The sequence below is a fragment of the Anabas testudineus genome, chromosome 15 (genome assembly GCF_900324465.2).
Source record: "Anabas testudineus chromosome 15, fAnaTes1.2, whole genome shotgun sequence".
Classification (NCBI taxonomy): domain Eukaryota; kingdom Metazoa; phylum Chordata; class Actinopteri; order Anabantiformes; family Anabantidae; genus Anabas; species Anabas testudineus.
Window position 1 is genome coordinate 20,182,461 of NC_046624.1, and position 18,946 is coordinate 20,201,406.

Here is an 18,946-nt window from a genome sequence, read left to right on the forward strand (position 1 = left end):
AGTGTGGAAAACCTCCTTACTTAAAACATCTAAATATTTTTAATAAAATCAGTCTAATGCAGAAAAATCTGAAATACCACATTAATTCGGGTTTATAATTACTGTATCACATTATCTGGCATTTCACCGTTTATACACTGAATCATCTCAATTTGCAGATTTGTGTCGTCAGTGCATGAAGACAGAAAATCTTTAGAAGCTACTCAGTTTATTACTAAACGTTGTTTTGTAAAATACCACAAAAAGTAATTAGTTCATTAACATCGAAAAGCTGTGAAAGCATTTACAGTTGGCTGTTCTACATTATGATTAAATAAATTAACAGATTAATTTATAAGGTCAATAGATAAGGATTTGAATAAACTCAGTGTTACCTGTCTGTCTGTGGAGGGGAGAGCTGAAGGTCCAGGTGACCAGTCAACAAAGTCCCGGCCAGCCGGTCCAAACTTCATCCAGCTGCTCTCCAGCAGAGATCGCATAGTGGATGGATGGAGGATCTGAAGCCCAGCCGGAGCCAGGGGCCACAGGGACTGAGATGAGGACGAGTCTGCTGTCAGATCAACGGGACACGAACTGCAGAGATGAAGCAATTGGGCCGAGATAATAAATGTGAGGGGGGAGGAGGGGAAAAGAAACGAGGGCAGCAGACAGTCCCTGTGTCCAGCTGAGAGGAGACACGTCAGTGGTCCTGATGGGAGGATTTACAGCTGCTGTCAGCTGCAAAACAACTCAAGTGTGTGTGTGTGTGTGTGTGTGTGGAAAAGAAATAATAGAGAGAATGAGGAAAGTAAAGGAAAACACCAGTATTTCGGTTTGACAGAAACAAATTGACTATTTTTTTTTTTAGATGATTTTTTTTAACTTAACTTAATTTTCTAATTTTAATTTAACTATTTCTTCTCCTTTGGTCACAGTAGTGTCCAAAGTCAAATTGGTGACAGCAGGTATTAGGAAGAGATGGAGAATCCTCAGCTGTTAAACACTTAATCTAAACATCTCTTTGCTCTAAACAGAGGTCACTCAAACTGAAACTCAGACTTTCAGCAAACTGAACAAAAGTCTGATGTTATTAAGCATTTGTCTGGTGAGAAGTCAGACTGTGCTGAGGAAGCTACTTTGAAAGCACAGCTCTGTAAGTTATACTGTAGTAAATAAACAGAAAAGCTAATCTCCCTAATCTAGTCTGATTAACTGAAACCAATTTGAAGTAGTAAACTCTAAAAACTATCCTCAGGTATAGCACTGTTACCTTGTGGGAACTTCTCAGACTTTAATATTTGACTTCAGCAACCATTATTAATGAGAGGGGACATTTAAATCAATTGTCATAGTGTAGATGTGAAGCTGTGTGTGTACATCATGAGGACAAACACTTGAGACAAACTGCCTTTATTGTGCACACACACAGAGCAGACAGGCCTGCTGGAAAAAGCGTTTTGAAACAAACAGCAGTTACACAACTGTAAGACCGAGCTCAGGAGAAAAGAGGAAAGCCAAGAGCAGGCTGGAAACATCCAGAAGAAAGAGAACAGGAGCTGTTCTTTGATATCAAAAGCAGAAAAAATACACTTTTAGAAACCACAGTCACAACATTAGCTGACCTGCTGATGTCGGTCAAGGTGAAGCATCAAGGTCAGTGAAGGAAGCAAACAGACAAACTGAGCTGGATGAATGTGCAGAAAACCTGTGTTCACTTCACAAACCTTTGCACATTCATCTGCAGGAATAGTCACGTATATGTCACACACTTTTTATTTATTTATTTTCACTCAAACCAGTTTCTGCATCAGTGAGATTTTATCATTCAAATGGACACAAATACAAAGAAAAGTGTGTTTGTGTTAGATTCTCAGTTTCCACCTCGTCTGACTGACAGATCCAGTTTTTCTGGTTTAAACTAGGTCCAGTTAAAAAAGAACGGGGTTAACACAAAAGAAGATTATGAAGCTCAGCAATGTTAAGTGAAACATAAAAAAGAAGCAACAGTGGTCCTTTGGTTTAGTTCAAGTCAGTGAATTAATTCAACAAAATGTTTTTTTTCCTGCATATTTAATTAAAAAAGTGATTTACTTTAATTTAAAACACTGGTTGAAAGCAAAGCACCAGAGGCTGAGATATCCAGACATGTAGTCTAAACTCCAAAATCCAACTGTGCAACTCAACCACATCTTTTATTAAATGATCCATGCACGGTTAATGTCCACATGTATAAAACTGCATGCACACACTGCAGGTTGTTCAGGTCAGGTGAGAAGTGAAACCACGATCGAGGACACAACTCAAGTCTTTAACCAGCTCTCCTCAGACTGAGGGGAGTTGGGCTGGCACAGTGAAATGTTTAGAGCTAACAAGAAGAAATCAGATTGCTTTAACTCAACCTCTGAATGATTTGGGTTATTTTATTATATATTAATGTTCTCAGGCTTTTAAAGCGCCCACAGAGCCACTGAACACACTGAACCTTCACAGACTGCACACTCCTCATCACGATAAGTAAACTGACTTCTGATCAGTGCAGCGCCTCGAGTCCGGCTCCACATTAGGCTGGTAGAACATGATAACACCAAGCATGTTTAATGAAGACCTTCATGTAGCAGATGCACTGAAGGAACAAATGTACCAAAACATCTCCACAGCCAGTAAGTGATGATTTGATTATGTGATCAGGCAGCTCTACCTGCAAGAATGGTTTGTTTTGCCATAGTAGAGGAAATTCTGAGAAATGAGAACGACAAAGTTGGGTAAGAGCAACTTGTGGCTACATGCAGGTTTACATTGTCTTGTTGTACTGCATGGATTCCATTATCATCTTGCACGAAGCCTGTTTAAACCTGTTTATTCTCATTAACAACACAAACTGTTCTATTTCTTAAGGAACAAACTGATGGTAACGCACTGCACCTGAAAATGTGATATTTCCCCTTTAGTCGACTGATTCGCTCTCATTTCTTTGGTTCATTGCGTTCTTATCACTCTGCCAATCATGTGATTCTTCACTTAGAAACTGTGTCAGATGTCTGGGTCATTTACACAGCTCCTCTGTCATTACGGGACAACAGGACAACGCAGCCAAAGCTGCTTTGCTTTCACTCCTACGCTTTCAGACAGTCGCTCGACCACCACAAATTCATTAACTAAGCCAAACAACCAGTTTTTTTTTATAGTAAGTTCTTTTAAAGATAAACTAACAATTGGATATCTGAGGAAACCAAGTATAGTAGGTCACTGCCTGCCTGTAATCTCTCAACTGTCCAATAAGACACTAAACTGCTGATGACTTTACTGTACATTATTGGAGAACTGCGATTACACTTTCCCAGCGCATAAGGATATGAGATCATAAGATGAAGCTGTCACACTGGCGAATCAGAAAGCAATCAAAGGACTAAAACCTTGTAAACTCTTTGTGGTGATGGAACATGTGACAACGGATGGATCTGGATGTCCTAAGAGTTTTTTCCCTATAGAGCATCAAATCTGCTTAGAGTGCAGATGAAGTATGTGATCATCTTCAGTGCTACAACCACTACATTCAGAATTCAGTCTCTCCTAATGTCAGCTCCACTATGCCAAATGTACATTAGTATTACAACTCAGAAGTGCAGACTCATAAGAAACACAGAGACTATCGGACTGAATGAAAACCAGGCGAAGTGTAAATGAACACAAACTGCTGGTGGAGGATGGTTACATGACACTGACACATTAGTCGCTGCTTTTTTTAGATGGAAACACTGTCATGGACTTAACACCAACTAAATCCTTCCCTTTACTGCTGCTGATCACACTGATGGCTGTCAACATCTGTCCGCTCGCTGCTCGCCCTCAAACAGCAGGGAATAAGGACACACTGGGACGGGCCAGGGACACTGGGAGGGGCTGAGGGAGAGCAGAGACAGCAGACACAGGACTGGACACTGAGGCGTGACACTAAGGTTTGTTTGTCATTTACTGGAGAGCTGGAAATTACGACCCACAGAGAGCTGAAGTGCAAAGAACTAAATTAATAAGAGAATTTGTTGATCTAGTGTCTGATGTCACTTCACTGTGGCAGGATAAGCAAAGAAATACAGTTTAATATTACATGAGTGAGAAACACCTAAAAATAACATAAGAAGAATCAGAGAGGCATCACATGACTAATTTATCATGCAAACATTTGATTTCCTATCATAAACATCTAATGTTCTGAAAGTCTCACATGTGGAACAGATTTAGATTCATGCACACAACAACACAAAGGTTCCACAGGTTCTGGCACGATGTGCAAACCAAATCTGTAATGTGATGAAATGTTTTTGAAGCACTAAATAGCATAAGATGAAATAAAAGACTACTATCAATGTTCAGACAACATGGTTAATAATCTTTGGTCAGAACCTTTGGGAGACATTACAGTATAATAAGAACAGATTCCCTCTTGTCATAGATGTCTGTCTTATATCTGGACCCTAACGGTGTCTGAAGTAGCACTACCTGCAGCTGAACGATGAGGCCAATTCTCAAGTTCCATAACATGCAGCTTCTCTGACACACAACTGAAGTGAAAAAAGGGACATGATGACTTATGATGACAGTACTGTACTAGCTGCCAACGACACAGCTTATTGTCACTCAATTTGACAGAGAGATAGAAATTTACTACATGTGAGTCAGTGAAGCAACAGTAGACATGAGGCCAGTAAATTGAGAGCAGTGCATGCAATTGAAAGTGACCATCAGCTGCTGATGAAGTGGGCGAAAAAAGAAGAATAAATCTTCTTAGGAGCTTCAGATGCTCCGCCCTACCCGACCTGCCTGTCTGGCCTCAATATGGGCCGAGCTGGTGAAGTAAGCATCAGATCAACACTGACCTCTCAATCATTCAGTCAGTTACTCATTCAGTCATAACCTGTCCCAAAATGCACAATAACATGAATGGAGGAAAGACATCAGCAAACAATCCCATGAAAGCAGATTTGTGACAGCAGACTGGCAGCAAATACGAGCGATTGTCTTCAACTATCATGTTAAGTAGGTAGAGGACAGTAGTTGTTATTAACCATGTAAAAATGGAGTTTATCTTTAGGCTGGTGCTGAACAAAGATACAAATCTACAGGATCATAATCTGTCTGGAAATCTAAAGGCTAAAGTTCAAACAACCCAATGAGAACTTGTCACGTTGTACATACTCTGTTTGCTTTCTGGATTTTATCTGAGGATACATTTTCTCTCCTTTCTGACACTTTAGACTAAAAGATTATTCAGCAAAAATCATGGGAGCTTGTGTAACACTTGTATTTGGTAAACTGATTATAAAGGGAGCCAATCACCGAGCAACGGAAGATGGATTTAAACAGATGATTCAAAACCTTTAAAACCAACACAACGGCCGCTGTTAGAAACACTGCCAATGTTAAAGTGATACAGGAGGTATCCTGGGTGATGGAAAACCCAACCAGCTGTATTAGCATTGGCATTAGCAACCCCACAGGAATCCAATCCCACAGTGTCAGTGCCCGGATCATGTCAGTGTCATGGTTCAAATATCAGCAAAAAACAAACAAACAAAAAATAAATAAAAACAGTAGGTACACATGAAAACTAACTCTCAGAAAAAGTTAAATATGCTCAATATGATACATTCAATAATTTAAATAATAAAACATCTACATACAGATAGAATAACATGTAGGAGATATTAACCATTAACTTACACACAATGCATGGTGGTTAAAACAAATACAAATACAGTCACTGTAAGGTTTGAAGAACAGGGCAGAAATACACAACATGGTGAATAACTGAATGGGTTTGCACATTACTTAAAGCTACAGAGAATTCATAGCAGCAACAGACATTCATATACAATCAGATTAAATGTAAATGTTATTCTCAGAAGCTTCACGAGGAAATGAATGTAACGGTATGTTAAATTTGCTGAACAGTGTTTGTATCCCATGCTCCCATGCTACACATGAAGGCAGCGTATGAAAACCATAAAGATGAGTTTGTTCAACAGGTGAAAGGTACAAAAATGTCGTTTCACATTTGTGAACATTGACAGAAGTTTACTGTACCAAGAAACAGAGCGGTGCACTGAAGGTACATGAAGCTTGTTTTTACCAAGGAAACTCCACAGGCCACCGAAACTGTGTGAATACAAGAAAGAAAAAGAATGAGCCAAGCGCAGGAACTACAATATGCAGAAGTCATTGCAGATGTGCTCATTTACGTCTGCATTAACAATAGGATGAGGCCATTGTGACAAACAACACAGTACTGTGCAAAAAGAACAGGTTTCCCAAACTGATGTCAAGTGAAACACGTCAACACAACTTGTGTGTTGTGGAAATTAACGAGCATCACAAAGCAGAAATGGGAAGTTCGTTGTTTCCATTACACACAAAGAGTCTCTCACAAGCCAGTTAAATCCTCCACCCTCACCACATCCGTCATCAGCCTTTCAAATACTCTAATGTCACATGACGTGAGCCGGTGTCATCCACAAATCCAGAAGACAACATCAGATGCTGCCAATTATTCAATCAGACACTTATCATAGTACATCATCGTGACACGCTCTTCCTCTGCACTGCATCATTAGCCAATCCTACTCTTCATCAATCTACTGTGCTGTGGACACGTCTACCAAGTGCAACCATCTCATTTATCTTTCATCTATTTATGTCCTTCACTGACTGTCTGGCCCTTCACCGGGAGCTGTTGCATTGCTTCACCGCGTCACACGATGATGTCATAGAGTCTGCCAACACGGCCCAGCCATTCACGCAGTGCCTGGCGAACTCTGGCGTCGGTCACGTGGCAGGTGAGCTGGCTGAGACAGGGGTAGAGCGCCGGCTGCAGCGCTAGGAAAGAGGAGTCTGATAGGAGGAGGACCTGATTGAGGAGAGTCAAGACCATGTTGGTCCAAGCCTGCAGAGAGATGGAGGAACAATAAAACCTACTATCAACATATTTTGAATATGTTCAATCAAACTTCCTGCTTCTCTTTAATTTCACACTTGAAGAAACAAGATTAAAAAAGGAAACGTAAAAGGTTCAACTTTCTTTGCCCTTATTGTTATAGAGTATATTTTTATGATTTTATTGTATAACGATCTTCTTCTATTGTGATTTTTCATTCTATTCTATTCTCCCAAACACTGTACTGTACCTGTATCTGAGCCTCAGAGTCCCTCAGTGAGATGCTGTGGGAGCTGATGGTGGATCCTGAACGGGGCCTCTTCTCCTGCCTTAAAACCTCAGGTCCTGCACTGACTGAGTGCCTCAGAGGGGGGGCCTGCTGGTCCACTAGCTGCTGGGGTCTCTGCAGGGGCCTTTGGGGATCCACAGGGCCCCTCCTTTCCCCAGCTACCCCCATTCCTGCTGTTGCCGCAGCCCGACCCTGTTCTTTCATGAACAGGTTGACGTGGCTCTGCTGTGGCTGCTGCTGCTGCTGTTTTCTGCGTTTGTACTCCATCATCAGCTTACTGATGGTTTTGTCTGTGGCAATGGTGTACAGTTTGTTCCCGGCGCTTTCCCACCATTCCTTTCTCCTTCCTGGTCCAGTACAGCCCGGCACTCCTCCCACTGAGCTCACTGTGATGCTGGAGTCTCTCCTCTCTCCTCCGGTACGGAAGTGGTGTGGCAGACTTCCTGTGCAGCTGTGAGAGAAAGGAAATGTGACACTGACTGAATGTTGTCTACACTACAGCTGAATTTAAATCTGTTTGTTGAAGCTGAGAGGCGACAACATTTCCTCTTCTAGAGAAGAAGGTCGAAACTTAAACTCATCTCTGAATTCCAAGATGATGAAATTTCTAACACTATTGCAAGAAGCTGGTTAGTTTGGTTTGTTTATGGTCAATGAAGTCCACGGATTCATTTTAATCATGTTGTAGACAACAAATCATTATCGTGGGTGCACACAATATTGGTTCATCTCATTTTGTGATATGACTGAAGTCAGACCTGAATCCTGGACTAGGTGTGGGTGTGTCTGCTGGTGACGCTGCACTCATGTCCACCGTCTGACTCCTGTACCCGCCTTCCTCTGAGGGCGTCCCCCTCGCAGAAAGCCCACCTGTCGATGTCGGGGTGGAAGTCTCAGACTGGAAGAGAGGCAGGAAGAAGACATGTTCTCCTCCTGCCGCTCCCCCTCTCAGTAGCGCCGTCTCCTCCAGCGTACTCTCCAGATCCCGGTGCATCTGAATATAGCTGTTGCACAGATCCATGCACAGTTTATAGAGGCGTTTGACGAGCCAAGCCCAGTCGGTGCTGCCCAGCGGCTGCACGCTGAGTGATGGGATGGGGGCTTGCCACTGATGACGTTTTTCCCGACTGCGAGGGGGGCTGACCTGCCAGAGGATGCGGAGTAAAGTAGATGATGTGATTTGGGATAGTACAACAACATGAGTATTATCCTTGTTACATTTGGAGGGTGAAAAGTTCAGGAGAACCTCTGAGGGCAAACTGGATAAAATGGAACAAAAAGGAAAATACTAATGGATGAAGAGCAGCAGGAGGTTTAATCAAGAGAAATCTTTTATCTCCGTTCTTCTGCTGTGTCTGTGGAGCAGTTGGTGTCAACTGTCAATCAGTGTGACCTCTAGGTGCACCAACGCATTATTTGTCTATTTGCTTTTGGCACAGTTGTTGTTCTGCTTATATTATCACAAACTCTAAAACACAAAAAGACCGTTAATCTTTTTACCCCTGCTGTTGCTATTTATTGCTAAACAGAAGACCTGTGCATGTGTGTGTCACCTGTGCCGTTTCTTCAAAGATGTCTTCATCCTCTGAGGAAGCAGATCCAGGATGAGAGGAGTCAGAGCTGCCCTCTTCTTCCTCATACAGGATCCTCTTCACCTGAATACAAGCAAAGGTTCAAATAAGTAACTACATAACTTAGTTAGTAGTTGATTGTGTTTTCAAAGTGGTAGCTGATGTGTTGCTACATAGTCAACACAATGTTTCTGGATAGTTGCTAAAGATGCTTATGTAAGCTATAATGTTCAATGTATTATTTTGAAACACAAAAAGACTCCTGCTCTGAACATGTTTCATCAAATGAAACTAAAAACACACAAATATAAATTAAATGCACTAAACGCCAATCAAATAAAAAAATGTCATGGTATAAATGTAGTAAATATGTAAATATGTTTTTTTCAGCTGAAGTTTGATCTGTAGAAAAATAAAAGATTTTCTCCACCTGAGGGCAGAACAACAGGCAGCTAAAGAGTTAGTGAGCCTAAATCAGAGCAATAAAGTCACGAGCTGTACAAGATAATAAGATGAAAGATAAGACACTACAGGAGCTGAGAGCAGCAGAGTCAGGTGATGATCTATGGGATGATCCCAATGACTGACCACTTAATATAAACATGCATTATTGCAACTTTAAACTAAAAGTATGATTTAAAATTTAAGTTAAAAGCTATAAAGCTTCAAAAAAGTTGCCATGACTGGTTGCTACCTGCTGTGCGGTCATGCTTTCAGCTTGGCTCAGTATGGCACACAGCAGCGCCTGGAAGTACAGGTTGAAGCTCATGGCAGACTGACGGTAAAGATTAGCAGCTCCACAAACACCCGACACCTTCATCAGCAGGTACTTCAGACCTGGCCGGGTGTCAAAGTCCCGCGCCGTCCTGCAGAAGAAGAGATCAATAAAGCTGATCAACTTTATCATGACCAAATTAACTTATCACTGTCATCTGCACGTATTAGTGAATTTCTTGTTGCAGTAACCTGTACGAGTCCAACAGCAGATCCAGGATAATGGCTAAATTAGTCATGGAGATGTAGCGCAGGAAGCCTGCTGTGGGTCTGCTGGGGTCAGAGGTCACAGGTGTGACTCTTTCGTTGCCTTCAGGCTGCTTGACAAACTCCTCCAGTAGGATGTCGTAGAGGTTTTGGAGCAGGACTTGATGGGACAGCAGGCTTACCACGATGGTCCGGAATGGGATTCTACAGTATTTAAAAACCAGGATGGGGGTCAGTTCATAATGAATCAGTTCATAATGAGTCAGTTCATAATGAATGAGGAAGAAAGGAAGAAACTATTTTCTACTGTAGTTACATGTGATAGAACAAATTTACTGGGCTTTAACAACAATGGAGGAGCTTAAGTATGTTGCTGAAAACTCAATGTCTGGATGACACGTAACTTTTCTTACCACCAGAACTAGTTGTTTAACATGAGAAGAGTCATGTAAGTACTGACACATTACGCCCATTACTGTGCACAGTGAGTGTGAGTCAATGGAGGAATAGACAGAGCTGCACAACCCAATCATATTTGTTTTAAAGGTCTTCTGAATTTGACAAACATAAATGAAGAAAAATGAAATCACAACCTTCAGTTTAACATCATGACAGCATTCAAATTGTGTCTACGTGACAACTGGTGCAACACTTAATACTGATACACAGAAAACTGTCTTACCCAATTTTCCTGTAACCACAGCAGCAGAAAGACGAGCAAAGAGAGTTTGATTTGGAGAGTTAAGTTAAGTAAAGAACAGGGAAACTCGGTTTAAATGTGGGTTTAAAAAATAAAGGTTAAGTCAGTCAATTATCATCACACACGTGTTTGAGTGTGTGTGTGTATGCTCCACCTCTTCTGAGCATGTCCGTTGGACTGCTGATCAGATGGCAGCTCGATGATGAGAACACAGGACTGAGCGTGCTCAAAACCATCCTTGTTGTTGGGCGTCTTTGGAGAGCACTGGGTGTCCAACATAAAGACCTGAAACACAAAGAGGACATCTCAACAAGCTCTCCTGGGCAAGCAAGTAATTATACATTTGTGTGGTGTTGTTAGTAATAATGTTCTTCTTGAAACTTTACTTAAGCATCTGAGATGTTAGAAAGTTAAATTCTATTTGACCTTTGCATTAGCAGGATGACCTCTTTGACATGCTGTGCATAGTGTGACCAAACCACAACATAGTTACTGTAAATCAAATGAACTAACAAAGTACCAAAACATGTTGAGCCACAGTTAATAAACATAAAATTAATGCAAACTTGAGTATGTTTGGACTTCTTCAATCTGTAACACATAGTGGATGCCTCACACACAGAAGTCACACTGACCTGCTGAGCCATAGCTTTGATCCTCCAGTACTCTGCCTCGGCTGAAGGTGAGTGAGATGGAGCTGCCACCTTCACCTCACAGGCGTCTCCAGAAAAACTGTCGGAGCCGCTATGAAAACATGCTAGAAGGTTCTAAAGAGACAAGAAGAAGAGCATCAATGAGACCAGTTAATCAGCTGCAGCCTGGCATCAGATAAAATCAGCATTTTAATAAATTCAGTAAAAGGTCATATGTCTACATGTCTGCAAGCATAAGCTGTAAGTTAAGGACAGCAGGCAGAAAACAGCAAACAGCACTGTCCTTGAACCTTGATCCTGAATATTCTGATGAAGCTGCTCAGTCGCCACAGGTCAGACTGTGTTTATACTGGGAAGCTTCTGTGTGATACTGTAACTGTGTGAATGTGGAGTCAACATAAAGTTTGTGAAACATGAAGCATCTGTAAAATGACCACAATTCATTTGGTCTGTTGGAGTTGAAAATGATATTTTCCCGGAAACAAGCTAAGAAAATCTGTCAGTGGTGATAAGATCATCATCATTTCTCACTCTAAACACACACACACACACACACACACACACACACACACACACACACACACACACACACACACACACACACAGATGTGGCTCTAAGCCGTAAAGCTGCTTAGCTGGCATCAGTCAGTCAACTGCCACAGAACCTAAAGCATCCACTGATAAAATGTCTGTCGCTGTCACCTGCATTGAACACAAACACACACAAAAACACTTTCATGTGTTGTTCTCCGTGTATCTGCACTAGAGCTGGATTCAACTCCCAGTGAGGCTGAACTCCACCAAACACAACTTCCACACAAGCAGGTACCACCACAGACTTTTAGACTATTTATATTTGAGCACTTTGGCTTTTTTAGTTGGGTGAGATGTACTGCGTCTGAAAAGCACTTTACACAGGTCTATGCATCACAATAAGTTTAAAATTTCACCTGTTGTCATCAGTCAAGAATTTGGGTTAACTACAGAAGCTGTAAAGCAGATTTTCTTTCCTTTCTCCTCCTGGTTTAATCAATTTAATAGAGAGAAGAGAGCTGGGACAGCACTGACACAGTGAGGAGACAACCAGCTGCAGGGCTCGACCTGTGTGTGTGTGTGTGTGTGTGTGTGTGTGTGTGTGTGTCAGAGAGGTTAACTGGGGTTATCAAGCTTAACATGGAGTGTCAGCATGTTGACAGTATTAACTGCAGCATTTAGATTACTTCTGTCCCAACCAGCAGATTCAGATTGGGGATGGATTATGTGGTTTTACAGCAGACTGACCTGTTCAGTATGTGAGAGTGAATTTCTGTACAATGACTGTATACTTGTTCATTTTCTCTATACAGCACTTGGTATATGCATAAAATTGCATACATGTGAGTTTTTGTGTGTACCTTGACGGGCTCTAATGTAGCAGAGAAAGCGTCCTGCACAGCACAGCAGGCCAACCTCCACATTTCCTCTGTGAAAACTGGACCCACTGTCACCAGCACGTACCTAGAGAGAAGAGTAAAGGCCAAAACAGCATGAGTGGCTGGTTTAGACTGGGACAAACTATTCTGTACCAGCATCAGATGAAAAATGAAGCATTGATAGTTTTAATATTTTTCCTGTTTGTTAGTCCACTAACTCCACAGAAATTGTTTCAAATGGTTCACTGACAGATGTGTAACTGACTGTGTGTGGACAGCTGCAGACCATTTACACCTCTTCAAGACAGTGAGCAGTTATGTGTGGTCACCTGATGCACGAGCAGCCCACTCTGGAGATGGTCTCAGCAGGTTCAGACACACAGGCCACGAGCAGCTTGAACAGTTCCTTTAGCATCAGGTTGATCAGAGACTCGTAACCAATATCTGCAGAGATTAAAGCCGCACAGACGCACACACAGCACGATGACACGACAGCCCGTGAGCACATCGGATAGAGGTGGAGTGACCACAATTTAATTTGTCTAAAGAGGAGGACAGTAGAACAACAAGTCATCAATCACGCTCCACTTCACTCCGGGGCATGAGCACACGTTGTTCACGAGACAATGACAATTCACCACACCCGTGACTGAACCTAAAGTTTAGGATATTTTATTACAGGTGTGAAGTTGAGGTTTTTACATTTCACCAGGTGTGTATTTGTGTTTCTTGCTTGTTTTCTCTCCTAACTTTACCACAAACTGTGGCTCAGCCTCATAATCACATTGACAATAAATACAACACTAAACCGTTCCTGTTCCAGGTTTGCAGTTGAACACATTCTGATTTTGATTTGTGGAAAATGGAAAGACATGTGAAGCAGAGGAAACACAACACACAAGTCTGTCACCTGAGTGTATGAAACTGTTGACATGCTCCACCACCAGCTCACACGACAGGCCAATGGCGTGTTTAAAGTTTGCTGCCGCCACATCCCAGTATGAGTGATCGCCGTGGCTTCGCTGCAGCCACAGTGACATCACAGGAAGCAGCAGCTGGATGACGGAGAAGATGGCAAAGCCGGGACCTGGAGGAAGGAGTCAGAGTTAGACTGGTTTACTAAGTTTAATGTGCAAGTTAGATTTTTCTGCATAGTTTTAGAGCATGTGTGTGTGTGTGTGTGTGTGTGTGTGTGTTACCTGGTACATTCGTGACCTCTCTGAGCAGAGTGAAGAGCAGCTCCAGGGTTGGAGGTTGGTGCTGGCGAGGACAGTTTGACACAGCTGCTGTCAGCTGCTCCAGTAACAAAATCCACACCTGGATCAGACCTGCAGGACAGAGCGTGACACGGTTACTGAGAGACCAGCAGACATCAGGGGAGACTGGAGAGAAAACAACACAGACAAAAAAAAATATTTTAAAAGACAGAAAATAGATCAAGAAGCAGTCTTTACCTGTGTCATCATCGAACTCCTGGAGGACACAGTCCATCCCGTCCTCACTACTGATGGAGCGCTCCTGCGATCTCATCGGCAGGCTGGCAAGCCGTGCCCCCAGGAACACCGGCTTTGACGGCATCTTGTAGATCTTTGCTAACAGCTGTCAGACACAGCAGAGCTTCAATCAGTCACAGAGAAGAAGAAAGGGCAACGATCACCTGACCTGTTGTCACTGATCGCGACTGTTTCCAGGTGATGGGGGGGTCACTCTGTAGTCCAACATTAACAGTCTCCAATCAGAAAAGTACTCAGTGTAACACCTAGTGTGAACAGGTGGTTTCTACCTGAGAACATTTACGGAGGTAGTCCAGAGCCGGCAGGCAGAGGTCAGTGGAGCTGTAACCAGACACGTGGACACAGTCTCCGATCTCTTTATAGTCCACCTCTCCTACACACAAAGAGGAAATGATCAGATACAAAACAAGAGGCTTTGACATTTATATATGATACAAACGGAATTAAACCCTGGCAACTCAGGTTAAAGGGCAGCTCATACACACACATGCAGTAAACCCTCTCTTCTTCTTGTGTATTTAAGATGTGAAGTAAACACAAACTGTACTGTGCTGTGCTGCATGTCGTAAGCATTTTAAATGAAACACGTGGTTTGGTGCCCGATTCCAAAAAATTTAATCCACAAACCTAAACCTTTGACGAACTTCATGAGACACATGATGTAGTCAGTGGCTGCGTTGGCAAAGACCTGGATGTTGTCGGTGTTGATGAAAGCTTCAAAGACGTCAAATACTGGGGCCTGGGACTTCCCTACAGCAGAGTTAACGAGGTGGACGAAGGATGGAGGAAAGGAGGTAGGGAGGAGACATGGAAAGAGGCCACACAAAAGAGATGAAGGAGAAATTAGCTGATAAACAGATAAAGAGAAATGACAGAACATCTCAAGTACAACTTAACCTTTGTGATATATTAATCAAATATTCTCTGGGCGACTTTAGAACAACCTTCAGAGCCGTCAGGTGACGAGCTGCATGTTTTATTCTATTTAATGTGTTTTTACTTAGAGCAGAGATTTTCGGGTATACCCATGGAATATTCTCCCAGCAAGTAGTCTTTGGTGTCAGTCTTGCTGCCATGGACGGTTCTCAGAGCGCTGAACAGAGGCCTCCATCCTGACAGGATCTGAGGAGAACACATCTCCACCAGCTCACCTATCGATGTTATCACCTGCAGGGAGAAACCAAAAAGGTGATATTCAAACATTAATGACACACCAGAGATGGACGTCTTGCAGTTGTTGGAACAAGTGTTTGCAGGATTTGGCTTCACCTGGTCCTGGACGTCCTCATCGCAGAGCTCCAGCTGCATGATGTGCTCAAAAGGCCTGAACAACGCCTCGTTAAAATGAAAGTGTGGAAGCTCCGCCCAGCTCGTCAGCACCTCCGTCAGAACATCGTGGATGAAGGAAACGGCTTTCTGAGATACGTGGCGCTCTTTGTGACATGCTGCCTGGAAGCAAATGAAACATTTACTGCGCTTCAACTACTAAACATCTAAAAAATGGACAAAAAATACAATATTCTAAGAATAAAGTAAATATAATGAAGTATATTAAATACTGTTTTACTAAAAGGAGATGAGAGGTGGAATAAATAAAGAAGACTGTGTTTACTAGAACTAGGAAAACTGTTGGTTACATTAGTGTCTGTTAGACACAGACGGGTCTTGTATTTACTGTACTTTTCTTTTTAACATCGTTGTTACTATGAAATAGGTTGCAGCTCTCTACCTCCACTAAATGTGGTGCCACCACACTCCAGGCTCTCATCATGTGGAGCAGAGGCCGGTTCTTGTTCCTGACAATCCTCAGCATGGCCTCACCCAGACGGAAGAGATGAAGAGCGCTGCGCCGCTCCAGGGTCGACTTGGCTTCTCCTGCCAGGACCCAGAAAGGGTGAAAACACTCTGCACACTGATTATGTTTTATACTGGATCACATCTTAAAGAGTTTTCTTAACAGTGCTGTAATGTAATCTGTTACTCGGTGTATTAGTAAACAAACTCAGGAGGGTAGAAAAAAAAAAAGATCCAGATGCCACATTTATTTATTCTTTGAGTGTATTTGAGGGTAAAGTTAGTCGTGTGTTTGTTTGTACCTGGCATCGCCAGTGAATAGTCTCCAGTCTCAGTAACAGAGTCAAACAGCTGAGACTGAGAAGCTTTCCTGAGCTGCTGCAGGAAGCCGACCAGACCCACCAGGTTCAGCTTGGTAGCTGCTTCTTCAAACAACCTGGAACGAACACACACACACACACAGACACACACACACTTTATTACATTTAGTTTGCTGCTGTATTATCACTGAATATTCAGTGCAGAGTTTCCAGGCAGACATGCAGTGGCTTTGCCCTTTAAGCTGAGCCCCCCCCACCTTCTTTTTTGGGACAGCCCTGTGCAGAGGCGTATTTACTATGTTTTGGCACCACTTTCAGCTTGTAAATGTGTTCACTCCATCTGTTCCCAAAGATCAGTAGGAACATTTTTTTGTATTTGCTCCTAAAAGCAGCCTAGATAACTGGTTACGTAAGAGATGATCCTTGGAATGAACACACACACACACACACACACACTGCAGCTGTGTGAGGGTGTGTGTGTGTGTGTGTGTGTGTGTGTGTGTGTGTCAGAGGTTGTGCCAGAGAACCTACTTTAACAGCTGCTGTGATGTTGGAACACACACAGATGAAGCCGTTTTTCAAAATGTTTGAGTGCTGTGAAACACTAAATGTCCAAAACATCCTCTCTTTTATTTGTTGCTCCTTTTTGTTCATCATTCCTTGAATATGTCCTCACTTTATGAATATGTCCTTCCTTGTTCAAAGACAGAGGTGCAGTGTGTCACAGTACTGGTTACTACGTGTGTTAATAGTGCCATCTTGTGGCAGTGACCCACAACCACATCACCTCCTGCTGAGCTGCACCCGAATTACAGTCACACAATACTTTGTGTGTGTTTACATATTTGTCTAACATATAAGAAGTTATCTTTAAAAGTAAAATTAATTTAGAAACCCTTTTGAAATTCATGTGAGTTTTCAATCTATTGCTCTTACTGTGATATTTATTCAATAGGACACCGCTCCCTACCTGTCAGCCTGTGTTGACAGTGTACAAACAGCCTTGGCAGCGCTTGTTCCCATCATCAGGCTCCCGCTCTTCAGGTCTAGCCCTCGGCCTCCTCTGCTACTCTCTCTCAGCAGCTCCTGGATGGACAGAGGCTGGATGACCGGCTGGCTAAGGCCCATCTCTGAGGCCTCAGTGCTGGATTCACAGCTCAGCTCGAGCCCCAGGTCGATGCCAGATGCCTGTTGGCTCTGCTGGGTGATGGTGGTCAGGGAGGACGGCTGCGAGGAGCCGTCACTGAAGTGGGTGTGCTCCAGTGAACTGATGTACTCAGTCACTCTGAGAGAGAATGTGAGGAACAAGAGAATAAGAAAAGGAAGAAGGTGAGACAGAACGTCTAGCACGGTAGTAACATTTTGTGTTTCAGATGAATAATTAAAGCCCAAAACAGATGAAGGACAGTCGTATATGTTGCCGTATGTTATATGTTTACCTGAAGACATGCGGCCAGCAGTCATGGTTGTGGCTGCCCATCTCTAGTCCCACATTCAGGATGGCGTCCATACACAACACATGGGCTGTATGGAGACGAACTCCCTGAGGACGTCCGATCTGCTCCAGACGCTGCTCGACACGCTGCTTCACTAGACACACGCACACATTCATATTAGAAATATGACATGATGATCCACCAATATCCAACATTCACAAACATTGACATGTCACTAGATGTCACTAAAGGCCCATTTCTTCCAGACAGAGCACGTTGAGCCTCCATTAGAGAACAAACATCCTTTTTTTGATGTTACATGATACATTATTCAAAACTCTGATATAATGAGGGAAAATCTTCATCTCTCCTTTTCTTAAAGCTTTGGGTTGATTTTTTGTTCGAAGTCAGTGGGATCAACTTTAAAAATTGAATAGTGACTTTCTTTGTGCGTTTTCATCATCTACTTGAGGTCGTGTCAGGTAACTTCTTATTTTTGTCACTCAGCTGCGATTTAAGTGCAGGTAGAATAAGGGACACTGTTCATGCTCTCGGTACCTTGTGTGATGGCGTCTCCCGGCTCTCCCATCTCTCTCTCCTCCTTCTCTTCCTGCACACAGGAGGCTGCAGCCATCTGGGCTAAAGCTGACGCACAGTTGGCAGCCACACCTAACAGACATACACATGCACTTAATGTGATGATGAAGATCCTCTAGTGACCTTGATTCATTCTCTCAACATGTACATCGTCACTGCACAGTGAAGAAATAACCTTTACTCTTAATTCTTAAGCTTTGACTCTTCTGATGCGCTTTGCATGCACAGATACAGGATAGGTTTTCTATTCCTTTGGGAGTATTTAAATTTAAACTGGCACTGAAAAAACGGTACCATGTTTTCACACGTACTGTCCCCTCTCTACAGCTGAGGTTGTACAACATGTGTTCATTCATATTCATTAGTGCTTCTGTGCTGAATATTGGCCATATCGTTGTGCCAGTGTCAATAACAGACTTCTGAAACCGCTTGTCCCCTGATATCCTCTCTAAAACATGTCTGTAACCTCCAGCAGTGCTGCTGATCATCCATCATGTTTCAGTTGTTACTGGGCACATTCCACTAATGACAGAAGTGTTGATGTTTTTGCTCAAGATACAGCTAAGCAAGAAAATCCATGCTCAGCAAATACAGCTCAGTGGGGAGCACTTCATCTGATTACAGGGGTCCTCACTTATTCTGGGTAATTAGACCTTTTCTCAGGTTGAAGTTTGGCAGAGATGTGATAGAAATCACACTTTGGCCCTCTTCATATCACCTTCATTTGGGTGTTCACGTTGATGGTTCTGCAAATAAAGTGCCCTCCCTGCCC

The 18,946-nt window shown here is 42.7% G+C and overlaps 1 protein-coding gene across 5 annotated transcripts in view; it reads right to left on the bottom strand.

Annotated features, from left to right (window-relative positions):
• Window positions 1–1,393: 1,393 nt before the first annotated feature.
• Window positions 1,394–18,946, bottom strand: part of arfgef3 (ARFGEF family member 3) — a 36,466-nt gene continuing 18,913 nt past the window's right edge. For 2 of the 5 annotated variants that reach the window (XM_026355333.1, XM_026355331.1), the window contains exons 20-42: window positions 18,136–18,246; window positions 17,581–17,731; window positions 17,112–17,426; window positions 16,124–16,257; window positions 15,757–15,932; window positions 15,297–15,476; window positions 15,053–15,194; window positions 14,655–14,777; window positions 14,297–14,400; window positions 13,968–14,112; window positions 13,713–13,841; window positions 13,424–13,600; window positions 12,843–12,957; window positions 12,496–12,598; window positions 11,084–11,215; window positions 10,603–10,733; window positions 10,431–10,439; window positions 9,734–9,952; window positions 9,462–9,633; window positions 8,750–8,851; window positions 7,955–8,340; window positions 7,158–7,647; window positions 1,394–6,916 (exon numbers count right to left, since the gene is read on the bottom strand). In XM_026355333.1, the coding sequence (XP_026211118.1) occupies window positions 6,725–6,916; window positions 7,158–7,647; window positions 7,955–8,340; window positions 8,750–8,851; window positions 9,462–9,633; window positions 9,734–9,952; window positions 10,431–10,439; window positions 10,603–10,733; window positions 11,084–11,215; window positions 12,496–12,598; window positions 12,843–12,957; window positions 13,424–13,600; window positions 13,713–13,841; window positions 13,968–14,112; window positions 14,297–14,400; window positions 14,655–14,777; window positions 15,053–15,194; window positions 15,297–15,476; window positions 15,757–15,932; window positions 16,124–16,257; window positions 17,112–17,426; window positions 17,581–17,731; window positions 18,136–18,246 (3,938 nt within the window). In that variant the 3' untranslated portion in view covers window positions 1,394–6,724. The remainder of the gene's footprint in view (window positions 6,917–7,157; window positions 7,648–7,954; window positions 8,341–8,749; window positions 8,852–9,461; window positions 9,634–9,733; window positions 9,953–10,430; window positions 10,440–10,602; window positions 10,734–11,083; window positions 11,216–12,495; window positions 12,599–12,842; window positions 12,958–13,423; window positions 13,601–13,712; window positions 13,842–13,967; window positions 14,113–14,296; window positions 14,401–14,654; window positions 14,778–15,052; window positions 15,195–15,296; window positions 15,477–15,756; window positions 15,933–16,123; window positions 16,258–17,111; window positions 17,427–17,580; window positions 17,732–18,135; window positions 18,247–18,946) is intronic. The other 3 variants (XM_026355335.1, XM_026355334.1, XM_026355336.1) reach the window with 3 other exon arrangements.